Source organism: Euprymna scolopes, chromosome 35 (genome assembly GCF_053919585.1).
Source record: "Euprymna scolopes isolate OS-2025 chromosome 35, ASM5391958v1, whole genome shotgun sequence".
Taxonomy (NCBI): Eukaryota; Metazoa; Mollusca; class Cephalopoda; order Sepiida; family Sepiolidae; genus Euprymna; species Euprymna scolopes.
The window spans coordinates 64,709,758-64,722,257 of record NC_136516.1 but is presented as its reverse complement, the minus strand read 5'-3'; the positions used below and the strand labels follow the sequence as shown (position 1 = coordinate 64,722,257).

At 32.4% G+C, this 12,500-nt stretch overlaps 1 protein-coding gene across 1 annotated transcript in view; it reads right to left on the bottom strand.

The window, feature by feature from the left end:
* Positions 1–12,500, bottom strand: part of LOC145259645 (uncharacterized) — a 195,932-nt gene that overhangs the window by 36,725 nt on the left and 146,707 nt on the right. The window contains exons 7-9 of the mRNA XM_080117302.1: positions 5,946–6,076; positions 3,876–4,002; positions 1,268–1,398 (exon numbers count right to left, since the gene is read on the bottom strand). Of these exons, the coding sequence (XP_079973428.1) occupies positions 1,268–1,398; positions 3,876–4,002; positions 5,946–6,076 (389 nt within the window). The remainder of the gene's footprint in view (positions 1–1,267; positions 1,399–3,875; positions 4,003–5,945; positions 6,077–12,500) is intronic.

Sequence of the window (12,500 nt, the reverse complement as noted above, 5' to 3'; positions counted from 1 at the left end):
ATATACATATATACATATATCTGGGCAGGAGCTGCTAAAAACAGCCTATCCTTCCTTGACATAGTACAAAATAGACTTCGTGGCTTAGTGGGGGATGCCCTGTTCTCTACCCTTCAAGCTCTCTCCCACAGAAGAGACGTTGCGAGCCTATCCTTGTTTTATCGTTATTTCCATGGTAGGTACTCGTCTGAACTCCAATCTCTGGTCCCCCTCGCCAAACTTTTACGAAAAACACCCGTCTAGCTAAATCCACTGTGAAATATTTCCCCACTCTATAGCTGTGCCTAAATCAAAACGTGGATTCCATGAACAAAGCTTCTTTCTTAGAACTGCACGTCTGTGGATCTCTGTTCCGTATGCCTGCTTCCCACCGGACTACAACTTGGATGTGTTCATGTCCAACGTTAATAAATTCCTAATGAACCGCCCCCTTAAGTAAACACTTCATCAAATCTCCACACTAACGTAATGTACTTGGAATAACCCTTATCCCTGAGTGGCTTCCGGGCCTTGATAAGTGGTGATCACTGTGTAAAAAAATATATATATACATATATACATAGATATATATATATATATACATATATATTCATATATACAGATATATATATATACATATATATACATGATGATTGCAACGTCTTGTCAGACGAGTGCCACTCCCTCAGACATTTAAAATCCATGAGCCCAAATGCCCGAGGGAGTATCTATACAAAGATGATGTTACAGAGTCTTAGCTTTGTACGACAGCTAAGTCTCCCTCTCAGTTCAAAATGTTGAGATCCAGCAACAAGCAAGAGCAAGATAGCCAGCAACAAATTAAACTGTAGACCAGCTTAATGCGGGTACTGGTCTCCCGCTTTGTTTTTTAAATCAGAGATTTGCTTCTCCTAGAAAGGTTGCCTTCACCACGGCTTACGTATATATATACATACATATATACATACATACATACATATATATATACATATATATATATACATATATATATATATATATATATATATATATATATGCTATAGTTTGTAATGATCTGTTTATTTGTTAAGGTAAAACGCTTTGTGCTGCAGGTGTGTGGACCTCCTAAATATTAATATTCACAAAAACTTGTCATCTTTATCACCTCGTTTGCAAATATATATATATATAATGATCTATTCATAAGACATCTTGTATGTACTAACTATCTAAATGTAAATATTTACAAAATATATAATCATGTTATTCAGCGTATATTTTAATATATATCCAAAAATTCTTTACCTACCTGTGTCCCAGCATAGGGATATCCTGATTTCCTGCATTTCTTTATACAGTCCATTACACTGTTAGGAGATCCAACGTATGTGGGTAATTTGCGACTCCTGTCGTCTTTGAAGCATCCGATATAATATTGATCTGCGAATATCGATTTATATAAATTTATTGTAAGTTTTTTTTAAATTACAAATAGTTAAATTAATTTTTCACCAAGATTTTTTATAAACCGGATAAAACTCTCTCGATTATATTTTAGCAACTGTTTTTGAGCTTATTAAAATATTTGAAACTGTCGAAAACTCACTCCAGTTATTGATGCCCTAGTATCCAACATGTTAGGATAACCAGTTCTTTACTAGAGTGACGAGCGAAAGGATAAGCTTCCGTCTACTCCTTCTGTTCACAACTCTCGCTTACTCTACTCATTCGCATCTAAGGACTCATCGAAAAGTCTAAAATTCTGACTTTTAAAACTTCCTCTTTTAACAGGGGAGTCGAGATGTCATGTCAACATCTATTGGCATATTTCTATCTTGTCCTCATTACATTTTGAAAACTTTTATCATTAAATGATAATGAACGGTTCATTTATTTTTATATTTTCAAAAATCCATCCTTCGTGTATTTAGTTATTTAACATGTATTTTAGTTTGAAATAGATGAATGAAACGTTTTCTGTTCTCATACTCACACTCTATACAAAGTAAATAAAACATTTACTAGTATACTTGTTATCATTATTAATACAAAATTATTGTAAAGAAATGTCATTGAGAAATTGTCCAAACCAATTTATTTTGCTTAAACTATGCGTTTATAACCTATTTGCATTAAACAAAAAGAAAATGTGATATTTAACAGAAGTTTTAAAACAATTTCTTCATAAAATTTTTCATTATTAAATTATTTACGAAACCAAATCACCAATTAGTAGGTAAAATAAATTAAATTCGGACTAATTTACGAAACGGTTTCATTAGAAGTAAATTGTGTCGATAATAGCAATAGCATATATTTAATCATCACATAGGTTTTTGCTTAATTCAATTTCAACACATTAGGGACTTACCCTGTATAATATCGCATTATAACAGAAAACTCAATTGGTATATTTACCTTCAAGTTCTTTCAGACCTGCTGTAAAATTAAAAAATATATACATATATAATCTGTATAAACATGTATGCAGTATTTCGCAAATTAGTACAATTATAACTTATAATTACTTGTTGTAATAAATTTAATGCTAATGACCTTTTTTCTCTGGGGAGATGAGTCTACATCGAAAATCATTGGGTTAAGGAAAACTCTGATTTGCATTTTGTGTCCATTCAAAAAAATTTCCGCTTGGAAAAATATTTTTCTGAATGAAAATTAAACAAAAAACTATAAATACAATTTGATCTATCAAGTATATTGAGCTATTCTCTTTTTGGCTGGGATTGTCTTATATATCATTACCTGGCTAAAATATTTTGTAACACTCGATGACACAGGATTCTGATATATATATATATATATATATATATATATATATATATATATATATATATATATATATACATACATATATATATAATGTGAGTGTGTGTGTAGTAAAGATTTAGAAGGCTGTCACAATGCGAGGAATGAAATATTGTCGTTGTTGGTAAAAGTAGAGGAGAACAAGTGGCGATTTACAAATCAATAAGTACATACACATATGTTTATATATATACATATATTTATTCAGTTGTATTAGGTAAATGTCTTACTTGTTATGTCTGCGACAATATCCACACAATGCTTCAAGCAAACTGCACATCAATATATATATATATATATATATATATATATATATATATATATATATATATATATATATATATTAGATGTCTACTATTCAACTATTTGTAATGGGTGTTTCTGAACACATTTCTAAGTTTTTTTTTAAATTTCAAATTGCATACACCAATACGCTTTTAAATGAGATAATTATGTTTAATTATGCATATTTCCACGCTCATTTTTGCGCAATCATCAGTCTGGAGGTGACTGATCGGCCAATCGTACAAATCGAACCCCAGCCTCAAATTACCTTGTGATATTTGAAAATTCATACAAATGCGGTTAACTTAAAAGTAATGCGAAAAGAAGAGAGTTAAAATGTATGACTTTATTTTAAATACAATATTAGTCCATTTTTCTCCGCCTTAAAAATCTGAATTGCAAACGTGTTTGTATCAAACGTCTTTTAAAACTTCTATATAAAAATATTCTTTCGGAACTTGTATTACAACAAGAACAAATAATATTTCAAAACTTACACATTATAAATATTTTTTCAAATTTGTACATATCTAATAGTATGAAAACTGCAATAAGCATAATAGTATTTAATAAGTTAATTGCGTTTTACTGACCAGTAGAGTAAATTGAGTTGGCCCAAACTATACGATTTCTTTTAAATCCGAGTGCTCAATCAGGATTATGTATAACGAACTCTCTATTAAAGTTTAAAACGAATCATCTATTAAACTTTCTAAAGAATGCCTATTAAAAACTTACACATGCCTAAAGTGTTAAAGTTGCAATACGAATAATAGGGTTTAATAGGTTAATTGCGTTTTACTTACCAGTAGAGTAAATCGAGTTGGCCCAAACTCCTCCACAAATATCGACGCCATTTTTACACATCATATCACAGTTAGTTACTTGAGCAGATAATTTATATTTATTGCCACAGAAACACTGGGTTGAATACTATAAAAAGATTGATACATATGTACAGTATAAAACAAACGTATGGAAAGAAAGTTGCACAGAAAGGTTTGTATTTTATTTCCTAGAAAATTGTCAGATTTATTTTATTGATTTTTGTTTTACGGTTGTTTTTTTTTTGTTTTTTGTTTTTTTGGGGTTTTTTTAAGCTAATAAATTCATAGTCTAACATCTAATGAACCAAAGTTCTTTAATATATTACGTCACCGGTATGCATTGTTTATTTTCCGTTCTATGTCTCTTACCCTCGGATTTAAAAAAAATTTTCAAGTTGAACAAACTAAGACGACCCTAATTTGATCCAATAACACAAATATATTTTCGTATGGTGGACTCATTATTAATTTTCTTTATTTTAGATTTCTTTAATTTTTTTGGTGTTTAGCACTGTACAGTGGCCCTATGATACGGTTTTTTTCAGGTTACGATGTGAAATACGTTTTCCGGCTCCTGATTACGGCATTTGCTCCGCCTTAGGGTGTTATTTTTAAATTTATTAGATTGTATACATGTGTATTATATACTGTGTTACAATTTGTTACTAACTTTTAATGCCGTATCCCGGGTTTCTACTGTATATGTTTTTTAACTTTGACTACATAATGCACTAGAACCAGTCGCATTGCCCGTTCGTAAAATACGTTCAAATGTGACATTTTGATTAATGAAAATTCCATATTTATCATATTATATTTGGCCCAATATATAATAATGTTTTAAAAGTTAAAAAAATGAATCAACACCAAAACATTTAGCTTGCGATTTACTTATTCCTTTGACGTTAATGCCTGAGCTAAGAAGACATGTTAGTTGCAAGGCTAAAAATGAAAACATGAACCAATCGCTATTATGAATATTCGTAATGCCGTCGTTGGTCGTTTAATTTTCACACTTTTGTACCAATTTCCTCTGGTTGAAACCAAAACATAAATTTTCGCATGGGTTCGAATACCCTATATATTAAGCTTCATGTCTGTACACCAAAAACTGGCAGAGGAGCTTTCTTTGGCAATTTTTATACACACACACACACACATATATATATATATATATATATATATATATATATATATATATATAGAAAGCGGTTTGTTTACTATAACTTTTTTACGCAAATATAACGCGAGTATAAACCATGTATAATATCCGCATGACTATAATTACACGTAATAGTTAACTAAAGATGATCATCCCATAAGAAAACCGAAAAAAACAAGCAAATGGGGAATTAATTAAAATGAATGTTTAAAAAATATGCAAATTAGCTAGATCTTTTTCTAGTGAATGCAATTCCACGATCCATATATAAGAAAGTTGTATTTTCTTTTTGAATAAATAAATAAGAAGGTTTTAATCTGAATATCAACACACAAATAAACAAATTCATACGAATATAGAAGATTAGTGTTTCAGTCATCCCCAAATAATTTTTATTGAAGTCGCTGTTGTGCTTCGACAAATATTTTTTTTTTTATTTGCGAAACTGATTTTTTTTAGTTTCGCGCCGACATGTTATCTACATCTTTTGCCCTGCATTGAGATTTTCTGTTCCACTATACGTGACCCTCCGCTTTCTTTAAATTCAACATAATTGTTTTATAATAGTACTATATCTTTTGTTTAAACATTTAAACTCTACAGCTTTTTCTCATATAATGTTTTCGCCAGTTTACCTTTAATGTGTAAATGTTGTGGTATAATTAGTTATGGCTTTTCCTAAAAAGTAATTTTGCAATCACATTTTCTCCTTTATTACCGACCTTATTTTTATTTGGGTAATTACTATTAATGTAGAAGTCATGACTATTTGCTGTGTTTTCATTATTTTTATTATTAGCAATAGCAGTAGTAGTAGTAGTAGTAGTATTTATTATAATAATTAAGTAATTTTTGATGAAATTCATATAAAACGTGAATACACCTACCTGTAATCCACCATATGCATAGCCAGCATTTTTGCATTTCTTAACGCATTCTTTCACGCTGCCAATCTGTCCCATCGATTTCGGTAATTTTCGATGTGATTCATCTCTGTAACATCCCAAGTAATATTGATCTGAAAATAAGTACAATATTTCATCGACATGCTTACGAAATAATGTAATATTTTGTTGGAATTAGTAAATAACTCTAAAGATTTAGAAAATTTATGTGCCAATAAATTGTCGAATTACTCTCGTATATAAAGTGTCATAAATAAATTATATAAATAAAATGGATAGCATCTCTGCTTGCATATGTAACATAAGAACCCGACAGAAAAAAAAGTCGGAAAAGCAAAATAAAAAATAAATAGGAACCCATAAGATAAAATAAAAAATTAAAAGAAAAATATATATATATATATATATATATATATAGACGAATATATATATATATATATAGACGAATATATATATATATATATATATATATATATATATAGACGAATATTGGCTGAAGAGAGCTCGATAAGGATACCTTAAACGGGCCTTATTATCGGGCTTGAAACCGACGGTACCAATGACCTGTCTCAACTAACAACTTTCTGTACACAATATATATATATATATATATATATATATAAAAGTAAAATTGCCTGTCTGTGTGTGTGTCTGTGTATGTACATTTCCCCACAAAACTACTCTGTCAATTTTCAGTCTACAGACTCGGGATTTGACATAGGGGTGTTGAAATATGGGAAAATCATTTAATCGGTTTTCGGCCGGAAATTTGGTTGCCAAAAGGTCAAAGTTCAACAATTTTACCTTTGAAAACTCTACCAAACTCCTCTGCCAATTTTGGGTCTAAACACTTGAAATTTTAGGTGTAGGTTACTTGGACATGGATCAAAACAATAAATATTAAGTGGTCAAAATTGGAGTCAAAGAAATTTTATCTCTGCGGTCTCTACCAAATTACTCAGCCAATTTTTGGTCTAAACATTTGAAATGTTACATAAAGTGTATTCAGAGGTAGGCTTTTTAATCGGTTTTTGGCCGAAATGTTGGCTGCCAAGGGGTCAAAGTTCAAAAGATTTGACCTTTGCGGTCTCTACAAACTAATCAGCCAATTTTGAATCTAAAACTTTGATATTTGACATAAAGGATATTCAAACATGCATCAAGCTTTTTAATCGGTTTTTGTGCAAAAATTTGGCTGTCCAGAGGTCAAAGTTGAAAGAGTTGACCTTTGCAGATTCTACCAAACTCCTCCGCCAATTTTGGATCTAAACGCTTGAAATTTTAGATGTAGGTTACATGGACAGGAGTCAAACATTTTAATGTATATATACATATGCTTATGAACAGTACATAGGGCCCGAGCAAAGCCGGGCTGAACTGCTAGTATATTAGAAAGGTATATATATATATATATATATATATATATATATATATATATATATATATATATATATATATATATATATATATATATATACAGCATGGAACGGTAAAAGCGTCAACATAAAGTCAACACTACAGCTTTATTTTAAAATTTTATTAAAAAAATAACTAATTCATGTGACTTGATTATGTAGTAGATCTTACATCTATTCAATGTAGTTGCCTCTAGCCTCAATCATCGCCTCGATACAGTTCCGGAACTGGGAGCATGCCTTTTCCACAAGCGCCGGCGAGAAGTCGGCTGATGGCGGCGATCAGGCTGGCTTTGGTGTTGTGGAAGGTCATGTTGGTGATGTTCTCGACGTATGACCAAACGAAGTAAGCAAGCGGGTTCAGATCGGGAGAGGAAGGTGACCAATGAGAGAAGGTACATGTAATAGCACTCCTTTCGAAACTAAGCCTGAGTCTATTCTATTTTGTTTTCCATATTTATATCTGATAAATGGAAAAATATTTTCTATTACAATAATAACTTATTCAATTATGGATCACGGACTAGTGTAAAGTATTAAATATAGCATTAATTTTAAATTTTAGTGTATTTTTCCTTGCTGGGTATATTGACATATTAAGCAATGAAAATGGGTATATTGACATATTAAGCAATGAAAATTGGTGACATTTCAGTTAATGGTAACGTGTACATAAAAATAAAATTAATATTATTCACCATGAATAATTCGTGATTCATGGTAACAATTTAAATAGTTAAAAAATGTCACCGAGTGCATACATATTACTGACGCGCGCACACCAATCCCTTAAAAATGTATATATTAATACGATAGCGTGCGTTATTTTCTATATCACGCTTATATCCGGATCGTTTAATTCCATTTCTTGTCATAAATAATTTGACCAAGAATTCATCATAAGTTTCGGTTTCGGTTTCGATTACGGCTGAAGGAACTCAAGTTATATATATATATATATATATATATATATATATATATATATATATATCGCAAAAATGGTAATTAGTAAAACCTGAAGAGAGTGCTCAATACTATTGCAGAGCAAATATGCGTTTTATTTTTATTACCGTTTTATCTGTTCAGTTACATATGTTTCGGTTGCCAGACGATATTTATGATCCAGCAGCCTCGTCATACCTTAGAGAAATGCCTATCATTATTTGGAAGAACGATTTACGAGAGAGAGAAAAAAGGGAAGAGAAAATAAGGGGGCGGAGATCGACAATAATTAAGTTTTGAAGTTTAAAATACATTAGATTGTAGCGTGTGTGGGGGTAGTAAATTCAGCTAGGCGTGGGTGAAGATATAGTGATATGGGTAGGGGAGAGAGGAAGATAAAAGGGAAGGGTAAGGGGAGGAGAGGGGAGGAATTTCAACTTTTGAGTTTTAAGATTTGGCTGTTTTTATTAAGATTGCTTACCTATACACTGGAGTATATGAATTGATGTGAGGGAGAGAGAGAGAGAAAGGGTTAGTGTGCGTTTCACATACGTTTTTCAAGGATTAATTCTCGAACACTCGCAGTGGCCACGGTAAGTCCAAACGTACATTCGACAATGACTTATTTTAGGCAGTTAAGAGTGAATACACAATGTATTCGAAAATGAACCCTTGCCAAACGTATGTGAAACACACACTAACCCTTTCTCTCTCCCTCCCTCTCTCTCTCCCTCCCATCAATTCATATACTCCAGTTTACAGCTAAACAATCTTAATAAACAGCCAAATCTTAAAATCCAAAACTGAAATTCCCTCTCCTCCCCTTGCCCCTTCCTTTTATCTCCACCTCCCCCTCCCTATATTACTATATCTTCACCCACGCCTAGCTGAATTTATTAACCCCCCCACACACGCTACAATCTAATGTAGTTTAAACTTAAAAACTTAATTATTGTCGATCTCTGCCCCTTTATTTTCTTTTCACTTCTTTCTCTTTCCTTTTTTTCTCTCTCTGTCTCGTATTTCTTTTAAAATCGTCCTTCAAAATAATTATACGTATATACATGTATATATATATTAATATGTATATATACGTATGTATGCATATGTATATATATATGTATATATATGTATGTGTATATATGTAAGTATATATGCATGTATGTATATATATATATTTATCTGTGTATCTATGTATGTATATGTGTGTATATATATATGTATGTATATATGTGTATATGTATGTATATATGTGTATATATGCATATATATGTGTATATATATATATGTATATATATGTATATATATGTGTATATATATGTATATATATGTGTGTACATATGTATGTATAGATGTCTATGTATCTATATATATATGTATATGTATGCATATATATATATGTATATGTATGCATATATATGTATGTATATATATATATGTATATGAATGTATGTATATATATATGTATATATATTTTTGTGTATATATATGTGTATATATATATGTGTGTATATATATATATATATATATATATGTTGTCAGGTCATGCCATATGCTACTTGTACCATGTAACCCAGTACTACCTACTTTATGGTCGGGTCACCGGCGACTAAACTGGTACCCCCACCAGACTTGTTTGGGGGGAGGATGGCTAGTCTCCCTGAACGAGTAAAAACAAGACCTTCTAAAGGGCAAATGAACCTTTTTCGGGGTCAACGGCCAACTTGTACAGCGTGGGTTTGTGTGTATGTATGTGTGTGTTGGGATGGAGAGGACTCCTGTAAGCCATGGTGAAGGCAACCTTTCTAAGAGAAGCAAATCTCTGATTTAAAAAATCATAAAGCGGGAGACCAGTAACCGCATTAAGCTGGTCTGCAGGTTAACTTGTTGCAGGCTATCTTGCTCTTGCTTGTTGCTGGATCTCAATATTTTGAACCGAGAGAGAGACTTAGCTCTCGTACAAAGCTAAGATTCTGTAACATCATCTGTTTATAGATACTCCCGCAGACATTTGTTTATATAAGTGGTCCTGTGCCGATGGAAAAGTTGTGACGTGCGGAGACTTGAAATGCTGGGAGCATGTAATAATTGATCTCAATGACCGTCTTCAGTGTGATGTTTGCTTGAACGTGTGAAATTCACCGAAGGACGAAAAAAAAAGTCATTTTTGGGCTCATGGACTTTAAGTGTCTGACTGAGTTGGACTCGTCTGACAAGACGTTGCAATTATCATATACATATGTATATATATGTATATATGTATGCATATATGTATGCATATATATATGTACATATGTATGCATATATATATGTATATATGTATGTATATATATGTATGCATATATATATGTATGTATATATATGTATATATATATGTATGTATATGTATGTTTATGTATATGTATGTTTATGTATTCACCTACCTTGGCAGCACCCTCTCCCGCACCGCCAACATTGACATTGAGGTTAACCATAGGATCTCCACAGCGAGCAGTGCATTTGGAAGACTTAGAGACAATGTGTGGAAGAGGAGAGGCATTACACTCGCAACCAAACTGAAAGTATACCGAGCGGTCGTCCTGACAACCCTACTCTACGCCTGCGAAACTTGGACGCCATATAAAAGACATGAAAAACAGTTGAATGGCTTCCACCTCAGATGCCTCCGTAATCTTCTCAACATCCGCTGGCAAGACAGAATTCCTGACACAGAAGTCTTGAAGCGCGTGCGGCTCCATACCATCACCACCATAATCCGCAAAACCCAGCTCCGGTGGGCAGGCCATGTCTATCGCATGCACGACAGCCGAATCCCCAAACAACTTTTCTATGGGGAACTCAGCCAGGGAAAGCGGAATGCAGGGGGCCAAAAGAAACGATATAAAGACTGTCTGAGAACGTCCCTAAAAGACTTTGACATCAGCCCCCAGTCTTGGGAGAGTCGCGCTGCTAAACGTTCGGCCTGGCGTTGCGTCATCAGCCTAGGAGCCGACAGGGCAGAGGATCAACGCATGACACACGACCAGCAGAAGCGCAAGAGGAGGAAGGAGAGAGCTGCCTGTTCACAGCCTGCCGATACCGCCTTCACGTGTCCAGAGTGTGGAAGAGTCTGCCGAGCACAGATTGGCCTCATCAGCCATCTCAGGACCCACAAACCCCTGACGCCGAATTGATTGATACCTTGGTCATCGTCGATTCCGACGGACGAGCAAGAAGAAGAAGAAGAAGAAGAAGAAGATGTTTATGCATATGTATGTTTATATATATGTATGTATGTATATATATATAAATATGTATATATATGTATATATATGTATGTATATATATGTATATATATGTATGTATATATATGTATGTATATATGTATATGTATGTATATATATATGTATGTATGTATATATATGTATGTATATATATGTATGTATATATATGTATGCATGTATATATATATATGTGTATATATATGTGTGTGTATATGTATGTGTATATATGTATGTGTATATATATGTATATATACATGTATGCATATATGTATATATATATATATGTATGTATATATATATATATGTATGTATGTATGCATATGCATGTATGTATATATATATATGTATATGTATATATGTATGTATGTATGTATATATATATATATATATATATATATATATATATGTATATGTGTATGTTCAAGTCGCTATGAGAACTCAATGTGCCACCAGTACTCATCCGATGGATTGAGTATATGGTGAGGCACAGAACAGTTCAAGTAGAACTAATGAGGGCAACTGTTAAAAGGGAAGTAGTTAAATTAAACCCCTAAAGTGGGATTTTATCACCTTTACTATTGAACTGTATGCTGAATCCTTATTTAAAGGAGTTTAAAAATAGGAATATTTATGCCCAGGCTGATGCTGATGACATCGCAGTACTGGTCGCGGGTTCAAAAGCATCATTGGTCAGACGCATTGCCAAAATGGCATTAAATATTCCTAATAAATTTTCTAATCGAAATGAATTAGAATTCAGTAGCCGTAAAACAGAAATGGTCTTGTTTACATATAAAAGGAATTGCCAACTTGGTGACCTTTTTTCTGAGTGGACAGAAATTGAAACTTTCGCAGGAGGCAAGGCTGTTAGGGGTAATCCTGGACAGTAAGCTAACCAGGAAAAGCCACATAGAAAA